This window comes from Mytilus trossulus, chromosome 10 (assembly GCF_036588685.1).
Source record: "Mytilus trossulus isolate FHL-02 chromosome 10, PNRI_Mtr1.1.1.hap1, whole genome shotgun sequence".
NCBI classification, from domain to species: Eukaryota; Metazoa; Mollusca; class Bivalvia; order Mytilida; family Mytilidae; genus Mytilus; species Mytilus trossulus.
Window position 1 is genome coordinate 60,182,325 of NC_086382.1, and position 17,874 is coordinate 60,200,198.

General features: G+C 32.2%; 1 protein-coding gene across 1 annotated transcript in view; it reads left to right on the forward strand.

Annotated features, from left to right (window-relative positions):
* Positions 1–13,440: 13,440 nt before the first annotated feature.
* Positions 13,441–17,874, forward strand: part of LOC134686440 (pyrokinin-1 receptor-like) — a 32,201-nt gene continuing 27,767 nt past the window's right edge. The window contains exon 1 of the mRNA XM_063546105.1: positions 13,441–14,239. Within this exon, the coding sequence (XP_063402175.1) occupies positions 13,975–14,239 (265 nt within the window). The 5' untranslated portion in view covers positions 13,441–13,974. The remainder of the gene's footprint in view (positions 14,240–17,874) is intronic.

The following is a 17,874-nucleotide window of genomic DNA, read 5'->3' on the forward strand; positions in this document are numbered from 1 at the left end:
TTCAATACGCCAAAAACGCGTCTTCTCCACACAAGACTCACCAGTGACGCCCAGATATAAAAGATCGAAAGTGAAAAAAGTACACAGTTGTACAGCACTGAAGATCAAAAGTTGAAAAAGTTTTGCCAAATACGGCATTGTTTGTATGCCCGGGATAAGAACATTCTTATTATATAGAACAATTCATGCTATTGCAAACAGTAAATTTTATCAAATGAATATGAAAGAGATATACATAATGAAACTGAAGTATTAACTAATTACAGAAAACTAAACCCGAATACATAACACCCAGATATAAAAGATCAAAAGTGAAAAAAGTACAAAGTTGTTCAGCACTGAAAATCAAAGTTGAAAAGGTTTTGCCAAATACGGCATTGTTTTTATGCCCGGGATAAGAACACTATTATATAGAACGATTCATGCTATTGCAAACAGTAAATTTTAACAAATGAATGTGAAAGACATATTCATAATGAAACTGAAAACTAAACCCGAATACATGATGCCAAGTTCAATACAGCATAGACACACCCGAATCAGTCCAAGCGTCAACGCAATTAAAAAAAATGACGTCACATACGATGGCGAAAAGGCAAACGTTATGCCACATTTAAATTTATGAAATTTAGAAACAGCATGACGTCACACATGAAAAACTATAATTCAAAAGTGAGATAGAATTAGGATTGCTTTAAGATTATATTAGAACTAAATACTGATAATTCATTAAAACAAAATGCATATTGCAATACTTATTAATAGCAATTAACTGTAATATATATATATATATGTCCAGTTTGTTATGAATCCAACTTCAAACGTAATTAATCGTACAAAATTAAACATAATTAATAAAGGCGGTGATTAATTTTTCTATCCGTAACACCTAAATATAATAAAAAGACGTCAACACATTTGACAAAATCCGATGAGAATTACAAATATAACATAAAACATGTAAACTAAATACATGAATTTGGGATAAACAAGTACAGAAACACGTCTTATAGTAATACGAATTCACATTCAGCAAAACAGTCACAATCGGGAATAAGTCACGTTTGGTAATTAAAAGATTAGACGACATAATGACTCCAATAAACTCATCATAGATACTAGGACTACATTTTGTATATACGCCAGACGCGCGTTTCGTCTACAAAAGACTCATTAGTGACGCTCGAATCAAAAAAATAATAAATAGCCCAAATAAGGATTTTTCCGTTTGAATTTACCTTGGAATTCGATTTTATTGCTATTTTACCCTTGACTTTTTATTTCATTTTTGATTGGTCACACTCTCACCTTAGAATAAAATCTCATGTTTTTCCTTCTGAAAATTACAGCAAATCTCGAAAGATAATACAAGAAACAGTTTAACATCTTGCATGATATGTAGCATGAAATACAATTATTTCTCATTCTCATACATGAGTACAAACGTTCTTTTTTATTAATGTGTGTTATTCTTTTAACCCTATTGCCATCAGAAACAACACTATGGGTTAAGATTAATCGTACTCTTGTCCGGGTTTTATTTAACAATAATCCTTTTAACTTTTATCTTCTTTTCAAAGTTTGCAATTTGTTTTATATTTTTGAATACGAAGAGACATTAATTGCCTTAATGATCATCTACAGAAGTCCAATTGGTACCGTAAATTTTAATTTAATAAAAGTGAAATTCAAATAAAAGTCAAAAGATTCTGTTTATGAAAATGTATATGTTACATAATATAACTATTCTGCGATTAAGTATATTTGGAAATGATGCACTTGATAATCATTGGGTTTACAATACAAAAACATATTTCAAAACTCGGAATTTCCTTGACGATTTAATTTTTCCAAAATAAACCTAAACTATATTTATCAAACTATTGTTTTGTTACATTTTGTACATGGAAAGTAAAATTAATTTGTTACACCGAAGTGTACCATTAAACTTCAATCTGCTATTACAATTCAATTCTATCAATGTAATGCACGAACAGGTTTTTTTATAATAAATGTCTAATAGTACAAGCGAACAGTACTTTTACCGTACGTTTCGTATTTCCATACTGTCTAGTGAATACTTCCTAATAAAGGTGACCGACATGAAACTTCACAATAAAATTACTGTTTTAACATGATTAACCCTTTAATGCCAACTTTGCCTGAAGCAGCACAATTGTAAAATATTCAATGGCTTTGATTTTCAATTAAAGAGTCGCGTGAAAGGAAAACGGTTTTGTTGATATTTAGTTACTTCTTTAAAAATCTTTTGTATTTTACTAGGATTTCCTTTAATGTCTGCATTATGATGTAATAAAAGTGAATTTAAACAAATACGTATTGGTTTTTACCATTAGATAAAGTGTTATTGTGTCAATAAATTCGTATCTGATAGTATAACTATCCTAACAAGGGAGATTAACTTTATATTTCGTCGTACATTGAATAACAGTTTGTATGTGAAGGTTGATAAAACGTGATCAAAGTAATTTAAAACAATAAAATGTCAAATATTTTTCGGCTTATCTCAAAGTACCTTAATCAACAATTGGGTTGCTTAAAATTTATAATGTGCATTACAACATTTAAAATCATTGTAACATTTTTATTAAGATACAAGAGGAGTTTAATATAGCACGTAGTATCCTGTTTTTAAGAATTCAAAGGGATATTCTTACACGTCTAAAATAAATTGAGACCACCACTGCTAAACATGGAAAAACCAACGACTTGCCAACACCAAAATGCGGGGTTGATCTCATGTGCTCCTGAAGCTAAGTAGAGTGATCCTGCTCTTTGTGTTGCTTTTAAAAGTAACACGAATTCGGTTATGTCACATTGGGGGAAAACGAGATTAATTTGCTTGCGAACATTTTGCTCGGTCATGAAAAATGATAAGTCACGTGTAAAAATCTTACTTAAATATACGGTCTTAAATATCATCAATTTGGTTTTTTTTTTAAATTCTAAATATGTTCATGTATATGGAATATTTCATTTTCAATATTGCATAGCCTTAGCTCGAAGCACGAGTTTCTAGAGAAGTGGCTCCCTAACTTTATATAAGATTGATAATTGACTTCCATAAATAATGAAATTCCAACCTTGGGGGAACATATAATAAATATAAAACAATTCTGAAATTACTTATGCATAAAAATAAACACAAAGGGACGATTTCTAAAACAAAGGACCGTAACCTGGTTATTCCATCTGCGTAACTGAAGTCGCGGTTACTTGTACAACTACGGCTGGAATATAAGGTTTACGGAAAATTACCGGCCTGACAGTCAAGATAAATATTTACATCCGGAATTCAGTCACCATGGACTTATTTTAAATCAGTTTACACCCATGTTAAAACACGTGCGCGTTTGGTAATTAAATTTAAAGTAATGGCACCGATTTTTTTTTACCAGCGAGTCTTGTTTACTTCACCCAAGAATGTATGCTTTAAATTTGTTACATTTTTTTAATTCACATTATTAAACTGAGAATGAAAATGGGTAACAATTAGACACAGCAATCCGATCAAAGAGCAGACAACAGCCAAAACCACCAATGGATCTTCCACGCAACGACAAAATCCCGCACCTAGAGATGATCCTCAACTGACCCCTAAATGTATTGCGTATTTGTTCTGTGAAAATGAACGTCAATATAATACCTTCATTTTGTAAATAATATGTAATCATGTTTCACTTTCAATTATATAATCTTTCTAAAATCTGATTAAAATTCATGATAAAACCAGATCTAGATAAACATAAAAATAGAACATTCCAATCACGAAGACAGTTAAATATAACCTTCTTCGGTTTAACATTTACTTGTGATGTCTTATATAGTAATTCAAACTACATTAATGACAGTAGGATTTCTGGCTTTTATATTGTGGCCATTTTTTCTTTTCATTGGGGATTATTATTTTCAAAAACAAGCCGGATTATTATAGGCATTTTAGATATAATGTTTAAGTGTATTAAAGTGATCGTTTTAAATGAGAAGGAGCTCAACATCATTGCTATGACTACAGCTTCAAACCAAGGAGTAGTCCTACAAATTCAAAATTGACAGTTTCCACAACCAGCCAAAATCCTAAGATAATATGGAAATTTCTTAAATTCCCTATTCCTTTAAAAACGAATAGCGATTTCCTTTCATGAACTATTTTCACAACAATTACATAGGTTTAAAACAAACACTTTCATTTAAAACAGTTGCTGTCATTTTATTGCTTTTATTAATGGATGCATGTAGATGAGATTAAAAGTGTCGTCGATAGACAGCTGCAGCTTTAATACAGGGAAGATATTGAAACAATTGTTCATAGTTGTAATGTTTGTTTCATTCATATGAATGATTCATGTATTATGATTTGAACGACTTTTGTGAAATATCTGTGTCACAGATGACCAGATATAATCACATGCATGTCCTCTCACATAACTGTACGAAACTTACCACCATAATTATATGTCTATGAGGGACACCAAGGGTGCCAAATGTGTAACAGAATCTGATTTTTGTTCTGGAGCACTTGATTTATCCCAACGTTTAGTTGGGTCCGAGTTGTTATTTATTTAGTCTTCTATGTAATTTCGGGACTGGATTGTAAAGTTTTGAATGTCATGTCTGTATCTTTGGCTCTTTTTTTTTATTGTAACCCTGCTGTGTAATGTTGTAATTTTAATGTTATGATTAACACTGTCATTAAAGCGGGAGGTTTGGCATGCCATATAACCAGGTTCAACCCACCATTTGTTCATAAAATGCCCTGTACCAAGTCAGGAAATTGGCCATTGTTACATTATAGTTTCCCTGTGTGTTACGTTTCGGTGTTGTGTCTCTGTTGTGTCTTAGTTCTTTTATATTTGATACGTTTCCCTCAATTTTAGTTTGTAGCCCGTATTTTTTTTTCTCTATCGATTTTCGAATTCTGGTCAGCGGTATACTACTCTTGTCTTTATTTCTTTTATATCGACAAGCGAAGAATTGAAACATCGCATGATTTTGATTTAATTCGATTTGATACAGTATAACCTTATTCTAAAATTAACACGTTTTTCAAATGCAGTCTATACATGACCATTATATAAGTAACATATATGAGAATAACGGAGAGAACATTTTTGTTGTGAAAACGTTTCCTTGAAACATAGAGAAAGAAGAGAATTATTAGAACTTTTCGTCAACCCTGTTCTTGTGAATCCGCTGTTTCCTCAGTTTGAATATGAAGCAAAAACTCAAGACGATAATTTTATTAAACAATGCAAATTCGCAAAACAAATACTTTAAAACCAGTGGTATATATTTCATTTAGTGGTAAATATCAGAATGCTCTGATTTGAATATATGAAAATTTGTAGTTACATTCAAGATTAAAACGGTTATTATGTGAAAGAAGAGAAAGATAGGTAATGAGAAAACAAAAACTACCCAATAAAATCAACTCATTTATAAATCGGTAAAGATACAATGTTGTTTTCATGATGTAATATCATTGTTATCATCGAACAAAAAAGTTGACTTTATCAGTCGACTCGTCCTGAGACGGAAGACATTTATCTATTTTGATATCAATGATATATATCTACTGCAACATTGTCAGGTTTCTAAAAGTATAGAATTGGTAGTATTTCCTGCATATTCCGGACATCACGGAACAGTTTTCATGCACCCATATATGGTTTCTCTTTTCTAATAATGTTTATGCAACAGCTTAATGCCATCATGTGTCAGATATTATGGCTACATACACGTCAGTTTATGCATAAAACCCTTCCAATTATGAAATCTTCTATATGAAAAATTTCTTTATTGTGTTGTGTGTACTATTGTATATGTTTTTATCTTTTTTCTTCTTTTTCAGCCATCGCGTTGTCACATTATTTTTGAATTGGCAGTTTGAATATCATTTTGGTTTATTTCGCCTCTCATCGATAGGACGCTTGGAAAGCATGACCTGATGGAATCACTTTCAGTAAAGGAGAACATATATTCATTAAATTAAAGATCAGGGTTTCTTTTCCTGGTGCAACTGTATCTGCACGTCGAAGATATTTGATCTGGCTTTTACTGGACGGGGGACAAGGATAGCACTTATTACATGTAAAAGCGAGCTGATATAAAACTCTTCACAGACTGTGCACACACAATAATTTCCTCCATCTAGTACCGACGAATTAGTATTAAAGTAAAACGAATTCTTGAATTGATCACTTTAATATCTTGGTGTATATACTAGTAGTGTCTTTCGATTTTACAATATTTTTGCACTTTCAAAGTCTTCAAAACGTTCAGGTGGGATGGTTCTTTTTGGTTAACTTTTAACAAAGAAATTGAAAGGATAAATAGCAGGGAACAAAAACTGTACAGAAATATCCTCCTCCTTTGTTCTTTAAGACTGCTGATTGTCTAAATCTAAGTCGGTTAACATTGAATTATTTCTTTACAGTGAATTGTCAACAGCCAGAGTCTAAGTGTGGGGTTATCATGTATGTAAATAAACTCATCATAGATATCAGGACTAAATTTAGTATTATACGCCAGACGCGCGTTTGGCTTAAAAAAAGACTCATCAGTGACTCTCTAATCCAAATAACAATTCCTCTACTCGTGATTTGTAGTCCCCTGTGATAAATCTTGCAGTTCTACGTTGAATACATCCTAGCTGGGATACACAATTTGTGGTATATGTAGTCTCCAATATTGCCCTCTTTTTGTCGTCTAAGTTGATGTAAGCTGTTTCCCTGCAGACTTTGATCTAGAACAGTATCTTTCGTTTGAGAACAATGGGTTTTCTTTGTCTATGTTTGAGATGTTAGTAATTGATCGTTATTCATTTTAACTTTGTAGATATTTGTTGTCATATTTATGTATAATTTGTATACAATGTATAAGATATATGCAATTGAAGCAGTATGCTTGATTTGTATTCAATCAATAAGTTATGTTCAACTGTGCCATAACGTGTAATTTGTATAAAGTATCTTCAATTGTAAATTATTGTGTAGTTTGTATACAACGTATACATTATGAACAATTGTACCATAATGTGGAAGATGTATAGATTTTTTTCTATTTATGTTCAATTGTACCATATTGTGTAAAAAGTAATATCACAAAAAAATACTGAACTTCGAGGAAAGTTAGTAATCAAATGGCAAAATTAAACACTCAAACACATCAAACAAATGGATAACAACTATCATATTCCTGACATGGTACAGGCATTTTTTAATGTAGAAAATTGTAGATTAAACCTGGTTGTGTAGCTAGCTTAACCTCTCATTTGTTTGACAGTCGCATCAACTTCCATTATATTGACAACGATGTGTACTTTTATACATTGTACATGTATAAGTTATGTTTAATTATACCATATTGTGTAATGTGTATACAATGTATAAGTTATGTTAAAAGTTCATGTACCAAATTGTGTAATTTGTATACAAAGAAATAAGGTATGTTGAATTGTATCATATTGTGTAACTTGATGTCATTAGATGGTACATTGCTACACAATAGAGGGACTAAAAATATCTAAGGGACAGTCAAACTCATAAATCGAAAATAAACTGACAACGCCAAGGCTAAAAATGAAAAGACAAACAATAATACACATGACACAACACAGAAAACTATAGCAAAAGCAACACGAACACCACCAACAACTAGGGGGGATAGCAGGTGCTCCAAAAGGGTATGCAGATCCTGCTCCACATGTGGCACCCGTCGTGTTGCTCATATTATATCAACTCCGGTAAATAGTATAATTCGGTAGATCAAATTCATGAAAGGACATGATAGAAAAACATATGCACACACAAAAAACTAACGATCCATGTTGTCTCTTACGAACATTATTTCTTACTCATTCTTGTAAAAAAAATCAAATATTTCTTCGACTGTGCTACTCAGAAACCTCTTAAACTATATTCTTGGTTGATATTTTTCAGTTTTATCAGTTGCTGTCTTATAGTTCGTTTAAGTGTGTGTTGCATTGTCGTTTGTTTTTGTTGCACTTCAGGGATTCTGTTGTTTCGTTGTTTCCTCTTATAGTTGATGTGGTTTCTCGGTGTTAGTTTGTTACCCGGGTTTGTTTTCTCGCAATCGATTTATTACTTTCGAACAGCAGTATACTACTGTTGCCTTAATTTACTACTAGCATCTCAAATGATACATTATCTTCCGTTTATATTGATTTCATTTATATGGATGTGCTTCTTACCAAACTTTTAAAAATTTACTAGGCAGACCTACCAATTATAGAGAAGCAAAAGACTTCAAAGAGACATTCAAACTGATGATTTGACATTAAACTAACAACGCCATAGCAAAAAAAGAAAAACACTTAGAGTTAAACAATCACAGAACACAACATAATACACTTGAGCAGGAAAAACGAACCACACCAAAGCAAAGGGATTGATCGCATGTGTTATAGAAGGGGAAGCAGATCCTTTCAAAATGTAGCACCAGTCTTGTTGCTCGTGTTAATACAGACCTGTTGATAAATATGATTTGGGAGATCACATCCTGACCTCTTAGACAGGCGGAGATATGGTTACTCCATATCAGTCGTCATTTGTGAAACAGATATTCAAATACGGTCAACCAACTCGTGAGAGCGTACGTAAAATTGTAAAAAAGGATGATTTTATTTTCACCACTTGAAATTTTTGGTTTATAGCTTCCAAGTTTGTGAACAATATACCAGCATGAAAGATATCATGATATGAAATACAAGCCCTGGTATGTCGCACCATATAGAAGATATATATTCCATATGCAGGTCATGCTTAAATTTTGCCTCATAGAAATGGAAAGTTCACATTTGGGAAGCTGAAATCATCCCTTTTATTGATGGACACTGCAAATATTTTACGTCCATCATCATGAATTACGGTAGTTGCCCAATACTTTGTCTCTTATTGTGTATCAACTCACAAACGACATCTTTTTTGCGCTCTTAAATATTTATATGTTAGATTGATAGTGTAATCATACCGATTATTTCATATTCCTGATTGTGACAATTCGACAGAATGTTTTTTTTTAAATGGTTTATGATGCATACATAGACTCTCGATGCACTAGGTCTCGTCTCATTTTTGAAATTCGTTCCATTTGTTTTTCTTAATGAATTTATGAGATTTGAACATCGATCAAATATGTTACCTCTTATTAACGACTATAAATATATATTGACATTGGATATGATTCTTTATATATGTTAAGGGGTTTCGGTGGACGAGTGGTAAAAGTAGTAAAACGAATTGTTGTATCATTGGCCTGTTGAGATTATGAGTTTTAATCCTGCATATGTCAGGTGTAGTGTACTCGACATCAGTCATAATTGTCAGTTTGTCTATTGAAGGTCAGCTATTCTCTCCAATTTCTTACTCCAATAAAAACTGACCGACACAGAATAACAATATAACACAATCAATCAATTACTAAATATTCAGTAGGTTTTTGTTCTCTGTTAACTTTGAATAGAACATATTTCAAACGGTATTTTCACTTCAAGATGTCTTGTTGTATTATTAGTTTTGTTCTAATATAATAGGTTCTACAGTAACACTTCAAAATGTGTTCATACTTTTCAGAAAGCAAATATATTTTTTTGTTGTACGGTTTATTTTTGTTTTGTTGTTAAAAGATATAAGTATGTTTGAACCATAAATCAATGTAAGATGAGTAATAAGAAGCTCCGACAAAAATATCAAAGGTATTTAAAATGGCACTTGTGTATTATACTCACAACACTAAGACCATCTCAAATTCGAAAGACAATTAGAAGCGGAAATTATTATTGGAAATGTCACCCTCATCTCTATGTGTAAAATAAAGTTATAGTAAATATACAAAAAAAGTAAGAGAGAAAAACATAGCAATAAGTCGTAGAATGACAAATAAGACAATGGCTAAAAACATAAAAAGATAGGACAAACGCGCATAAGATTAAAATGATGTCAAAAACTACAAGGTCACACAACACTTCACTAAAACTAAAGATAAGAGAAACACGATCAATATAAACCCGGAATGAAAGCAGGCGCTATACAATTGTATATAGTTGTTGACATCTGCCGCGTTGTCGTAAAAATATAATATCCGGTCATAAGTTGCATTTGATGATGTTTCAAATGTGAGTTCAAGGAGATCGGTTTAGCTACGAAGAATGTCATAATTACACTAGATAGTCATTTATCTGTACATCATAAAAAATTATATAAATCGGTATTAGATTGGAAGAAAGTAATAGTTAAGATTAGGAGAGTCTTCAATGTGTTTTGTTTTCGTTCTTTGTAACTTTTATTGGTATCGTCATATAATAATGTCACAGATGTCAACATAGTACGCATCGATTACCATGGAGATACGATTTTTTGACACACCAAGTCTTGTTCAGCTTCCCCTTCAACAAACTCAACTATAATATGCCATCTCCTTTTATACTGGTAGGGACGAAACACGATCATAAATGGATAAATTATCTCACAGTGTTGATACAAGTAACGTTGTCGCTGATAAGTTCAAAGAGAGATCAAGTCCTTCAATTTAGGTAGCTTAATGTTAATATCAGATGATTTGACAGAGTATGAAAACCAACTACTTAAAATAATGTGATTAGATCGAGTAAGTTCCACAGTTATATTGTGAAATATATACTATAGGTTTAACCCCGGAAATTTAAGATAGGGAACAGCGGTCGGTATACTACTGTTTCCTTTACTTTAAGTAAATCTCTTTGTATGACATCAGATCATAATGTATATGTTGAACTTAAATAGAACTACATTTAGGCAATAATGTATCCGATACATGTACTATGAGTTCCAAAGAATGTATATTAAGTCAATATCAACTACTAGTATGAAAGTTTGTTGTAAAGTTCACCTGAAACGTTATGCTGATGTCAGGCCATCGAACTAGAGATAAAGAATACAGCAGATACAGATAGGTCTGCCTCATATCTTATCTTGACTTACATATACAAATTGACAATGAGGGTCGGTTGAAAACAAGTTGATTTCAGCTTCCCAATTGTGAACTTTCCATTTCTATGTAGCAACATTCCAGCACCGCCTGCATACGGAGTATATATCTTCCAATTGATACCATGATTTCCTTGACAGAGGCTTGCTGTTCACAATGAAGCTTTTTAACTAAGAGTTCCAAATGATGAAATTGAAATCATCCCTTCGTAAATTTTATAGACGCCATCACGATTTGGTTGGCCGTTATGGAATAACCGTTTCACAGATGATATCGTAAATACAATCCCCTTCCTTTTTCGTGAATGTGACCTACCGAATTAGACTATTCAGCGGGTTTGTAATAACATCGGCAACACCATGGGTGCCACATGTGGAGCAAACCTGCTAACCCTTACGGAGCACCTGAGATCACCCCCCGTTTTGGGTGGAGTTCATGTTGCTCAGTATTTAGTTTTCTATGTTGTTTCTTGTGTTCTATTATTTGTCCTTTTTCATTTTTAGCCATGCCGTTGTCAGTTTATTTTCGATTTTGTCTGGTATATGTTGCCCCTCTTTTATTAAAGACGGCATATCTTGGCTTTAATATTGATGCACTTATAGGGTCATAGCATTAGAAATAAACACATTTATTCTAAAACCAGTTGTTGGCATGATATGGGTTATGTTCTTCTTATATATTTTTATGATGGTATAATACTAAACCCTTAACGGTAGGTATTGTGCTTGATATTCATATGATGACGAAATCATCTTCATTCAGTTTAATTGAGGTTTGGAACTTGTATATCAGTAGCTGCTAGTAGTCCTTTGTTAATTTATTTATCAATGTCATTTTGCTTAAGTTTATTTTGTTATCTATTCCGACACCAGACTCGGACTTTTTTTATCTGAGTTTAACTGTGCGTATTGCTGTGTGTTTGTTTTTTGAATTGACAAGTGGTAAAAGGGTTGAGATATCAAAACACATGTTTAACCCTGCCACTTTTTTTTCGCCTGTCCCAAGTCAGGAGCCCCTGACCTTTATTAGTCTCGAATGATATTTAGTTTTAGTTTATTTATATGTTTCGGAGTATAGCATGACGCCCATTACTGAACTAGTACACTTTTGTTAAGGGCCCAGTTGCAGCACATCCGGGTGCGGGATGTTTTCGCTGAGTTGAAGCCCTATTTGTGGCCTTTAACTCTTTGCTGCTCTTTGATCGGGGTATTGTTTCTTCGACACACTCAAAAATATTAAAGCCACAATTTGCGAATTTTGAATTACCTGACCATATAAAAAAGAAGATGTTGGATGATTGCCAATGAGACAACTATCCACAAAAGACCAAAATGACATAGACATTAACAACTATAGTTCACCGTACGACCTTCAACAATGAACAAAGCCCATACCGCATAGTCAGCTATAAAAGGCCCCGATGAGACAATGTAAAACAATTCAAACGAGAAAACTAACGGCCTTATTTATGTAAGTATAGTAACTAGAGTAGTGTACTGGTTATGATATCACGCTTTAATTGTGCATATAATTCGGTTAAACTGTGTAACAATTTAATTAAAGAAACTGACCGAAAGTACTAATATAATGAAGTAGCATACTTCAGAGAAATTATACCAATAATAAGTACGCCTTAATAGTTAAATGATAGGTTCATTCACCTCCAATATGAAGAATTTATATTACCTCCTCCAGTCAGCACGAAAGAAAAATGTGCTGCACTTCTGGATACACATTATTTTTCATTCAACTTCTACAGAACTTTGAAATTTATTAACTTTATTAGCTTCGCAAATTCATTAGGTTTGCAAATAAAACCATTTCAAGTCATATCCACGATCATTCGTCTCCTGAAAATTAACCAATAGTCGATCTGGTCGCATGCGGTCTTAATAAATTTTGAAATTATACCATTTTTAGTTGTATCAGATAAGATTATCTCGCCATTGCGGTATCGTAGTCAGAAAAAAAACCATTAAAGATACCAAGCTATCAGAGGAACTTGCTATACGATTTTTCATTCATCAAATTGATTTTAGAATATTTTTAATGAGTTAAAGAACCTTGGGTATTTAATCCCATTAGTGCAGCAAATTCTCGAGTGATTACAAGAACAGCAAGTCATTGACAAATGAGACATAATATTTCATTTGTCAATGTTTTTTCTGGTAATTTACTGGTGTATGCATAAGATACTTTTCTTTAGGTTACAGTTGCAATTAAGACAACATCACGAATTCTTGTAACGTTGTAATTTTATTAATGGCTGTATGTAAATATATTACAACCTAATGGAAAGGTAAAACATGGCAAACACAATGTAATCACTTACAAATATCGTTAGATTTTGTGTTATTTTTCTGATCTTAATTGTACAAATCTAACGTGAGACTGTATTGAATAAGTCAATATCACTTTCTCAAATCTCTATAATCAGATGGTCGTATTTTAGACGTGGGAACAAACATTAACATTGTATTCGCCAATCAGTATCCACAGTCATTTGTTTGATGAAGATTTATTTTTGTTGGTTAGTATCAATGAGATGATATCGGAGGCAGGTTTATATATTACAATGAGCAATAGTATACCTGATCTATACACTATAACGAGATCGAAGGCAGAAATCGATGTGTTTATTGTCCATTAAGTATCAATATTGCACTTAATTTAAAATAATAGGTGGTTCTGATGTGTATGCGGTAAACGACTTGAAGATTATTAATTTTACAGTTAACTTAATTTCTGACGAATTACTTATTATAAAATTGGAGGAAGCTCGTTCTTAAGTTCTTTATTTAATACATTACTTAATTATCAAACAATTAAATTAATGGAATAGTAGTTAGAGGAAGACGTCATATAGTTTGTCATATATTCAATTTATAGACGAAGTAAGAAACAAAGTGGACTTTGGAGATCCTAAATAAACATACACGTATAGTTTGTCGTTGTTTGTAGACGGCTATGAACAATACCAGTATCACAAACGCTAACATGACGAATACAAGTTTGGATATTCCAGCATATCTGACTATACATTTAGGAGACAGGTACGTTAGTACCGTACAGTTGATAGTCCTGAATGTTATATACATTGGAATATTTTTATCAGGAACCATTGGAAATATATGTACATGTATTGTGATCGCACGGAATCGGAACATGCATACAGCAACAAATTACTATTTAGTGAGCTTGGCCGTTGCTGATTTATTAACATTGGGGATAGGTAAGTTGTGTTTTTATTTTATATGTTTGCATTGTCATTGAAGAAAAAGAAAAAAGAAAAATCTCGACTTCTGATTAGACGAGAAGCATTCAAACATGTATTCCAATTTTGTTTATGATAATGTTATTGACAACAGGACACACTAACCGGCATTTAACTACATGTTTTACAGAGTTGAAATATCCCCTTAAAGATTTTTGCACAATTACACCTTCAGGAACAATTTACAATGATTTCATGCTTGAAAAGTATATTCCTGTCATGTATATGCCTAATGTGCTACTGAAATATCAAACGCTAAAAAAAGACAAATTGTGTTTGTTTTTTTTTATTAAATAGAACTAATATTAATATTAGCAATAAGATGTTATGGGATTGCTAACGAGACAACTACACAAGACACCAAATCACGTAAAGTAAGAAACTATAGGTCAACATACGGCCTTCAACAACGAGGAAATTCCATACCACAAAGCAAACTATAACAGGTCCCGAAATGACAAATGTAAACAATTGAAACGATAAAAAACTAACGACCCGATGTATTAAAAAAGTAATAAACGAAATCAAAGTGTGATGTACAGCAAAAAACGGTAACTTTATAATTAGAGGCTAACTTTCAGATGAATCTTTGTTCCAATAACAATTAAGTACAAACACCGGGGAAAAAAACCACTTGCATAAAAATCAAAAAGGTATCAAACGTTGGTAACGAAACTGCTTCCTAAAATGTAAACTAGTCAATATTGAAGATTTCTTAGTTTCAGTCACCAATATGCTTTAGTTTTTTCCTGCAACCTACAATGAAAAGTAATTGTTTTTGGTGGTACCTGCTACTAGGTTATCTATGGTTGAAGTAAGAGTAGCGTCACTGTAATATCGATAAACAACCAATGTAGTTGGTAATCATTAAGACGTTTCCAATGAAATGTATGCATTTTGTTTATATAGATTAGACCGTTGGTTTTCCCGTTTGAATGGTTTTACACTAGTAATTTTGGGGCCCTTTATAGCTTGTTGTTCGGTGTGAGCCAAGGCTCCGTGTTGAAGGCCGTACTTTAACCTATAATGGTTTAATTTTTAAATTGTTATTTGGATGGAGAGTTGTCTCATTGGCACTCACACCACATCTTCCTATATCTATTGTATGAAATTCTTAGCATTGATGCAAGTTGGTTTATTTTTTTAGATCTGATCGCGTATTTAAGATTAAATAAATATGACGAATTTTTGTACGATATGTAACATTTTAAAACTTTATCCTTGACGGGTGTATCCAGTTATGTAAGGCTATAATTGGGGTTAAAATATACATGTATAATGGGGATATCCAAGATATTAGACATAAAACTAAAAATGGTCAACCATTATTTTCTCTGGACAATGATAAGAGAAAATATGTGTGGAAAAATGCATTCATTCGACACTCTTAATAAAAAATGTGTAGATGTGGTATGATTAATCGCCAGTGAGAACTTTATCCAGAGTCATTTATGTTTGTGAAATTTCCGCATATGATGACATGATTATGATGTAATGAATTAGGCTTTAAATTCGGTCATGTGTTATATAAATTAATGTAGAGTAGTTGTGCTATATACGTGGTAGATAGTTGTGGTTTGATTGTACTAAACTTCTGTTTAAAGGAATTATTTGAAATTTCGTCTTGTTGTGCATGATGTAATCGATCTGTTGATCAAGCGGACTGCCAATAACTTCATGTTTTACGAAAATTTGAATTTTATTTCACCCGCTGAAACAAACACCAATCAATCAATCAATTATATAGTGTATAGAAATGAAAATGTATACAGTCTTCGGGGCACTAATTTTTAAATTCTTTCGGGTATGATAAAAGAAAAAGAGATATTGTATGATTGCCAATGGAACAACTATCCACCAAAGTTAAAATGAAGTGGATGTAGGCAGTTATACGCAAACGTACTACCTTTAACAATGAGAAAAGTATGTTAATTACAAGATGTAAGTAGCGATTATCGATTTCTATCATAAGAAACCGTTCCAGTGGAAGCAAGAAGCTTCTTGTTTACTTTTAGATGTTGGCTGTTTTTATCGTCCAAAAAAAATTGTAAAAAACAATATGTGTTGTTTATTCCTAAAAAAATAATGTGATTTAGTTTCAAAGTAGTTCTAGTTTTTCAAATTAGGAACTAACGATCTTTACATGGTTGTTCTTTTTAAAAATAACTATTACTTACAAAATAAGTGGAAACGTTGGTCAAAGAATAGTTTATCGATTTGTGAATTTTATTTTGGCGGAACTCTCAAATTCTTTTTTGACTGAAGACCCGTTTTTTGCTAAAAAGTCACTCTGACATTTCTACGGGTTACACAAAAATTATCATGTAGCTGATCTGGTATGCAAGTATTATGCAATTTGGCTGAAATTGATTCCTGGTGAAGATACATCCAGAAAAGCTTTTCAGAAGTACTACACTTATAAATTGTTTTAAGCGTCAGACCAACAATTCGGTCACTTTTATATAGAACATATGTAAAGGTAGCCTTTCTGACAAAAGTAGAGCTTTGTGTGTATTCCTTTACTTACACCAATATATTCATATTTTCGGAAATGAAACTTTTGGTAGCAGAGACATATATCTATAGAAAAGAAGATGTGTTATGATTGCCAATGAGACAACTCTCCACGAGAGACCAAATGACACAGAAATTATAACAGGTCACTGTGCGGCCTTCAACAATGAGTAAAGCACACCGCATAGTCAGCTATAAAATGCCCAGCTAAAATGCAATAATATTTGTTACAATTCAAACAGCCTAACTTGTGGGAAATAGGCTATTTTGAGACAAAATTTACTTGTCTATGAGTTTGTACATGTATCAGAAATTGAGTAATTCTACAATGCACTCCACAGTATACTGATTTCTAGACAACCAGTGGTTATTTTAGTACTAGTTACTCCCGAACTGTTGTGTTTCACTATAAGACCTTAAACATTGGTCGAAAATTGACACGTAGAAAGAAGACATATGTACAATTAAGGATAAAACTTGAGCTAAAATATTTAGAAGGCTGTGAAAATTGAAAATAAATATGTTCGAATAATAAGTGATTCTAAATTAGTGGAGCTGCACCAAAAAATATATCTATCATGAAATCGTTTAGAAACCTTGAACTTCACGAATAAAATACAGATCCTAGACTAGTACTGCTATACATAACAATTAACTTTTATAGGTCACATTTTTTAATGAAATGTTCGTTAACACATTTACATTCTCTTAGTACATGAAAAACATTTTTACTACATAGTTATGTCATCATGACTTTATGTTACGTGCCTTGCCCGCCGTGTAATGAAATGTAATTTGTGATCAGAACAAGAAACAAGAGTGTTGTCTATAACTTTACATTGCAAAGTCATAACCAAACACTTTGTATGTTACAGATTTGGGATAATTTAATTGAGCTATCAAAATAAAAAAATATCAATTACAAATACAAAAATCGTCTTTTATTCTTCATTTAAAAAATGACGTATATCTTAGTATTAGATTCCATTAAAAAAAATATTTTGTGATTTTTGTTATCATAATTGCAATGTATAATAGATGTTATTGTTGTGGTTATTATAGTTTCTTCTATGTGTGTT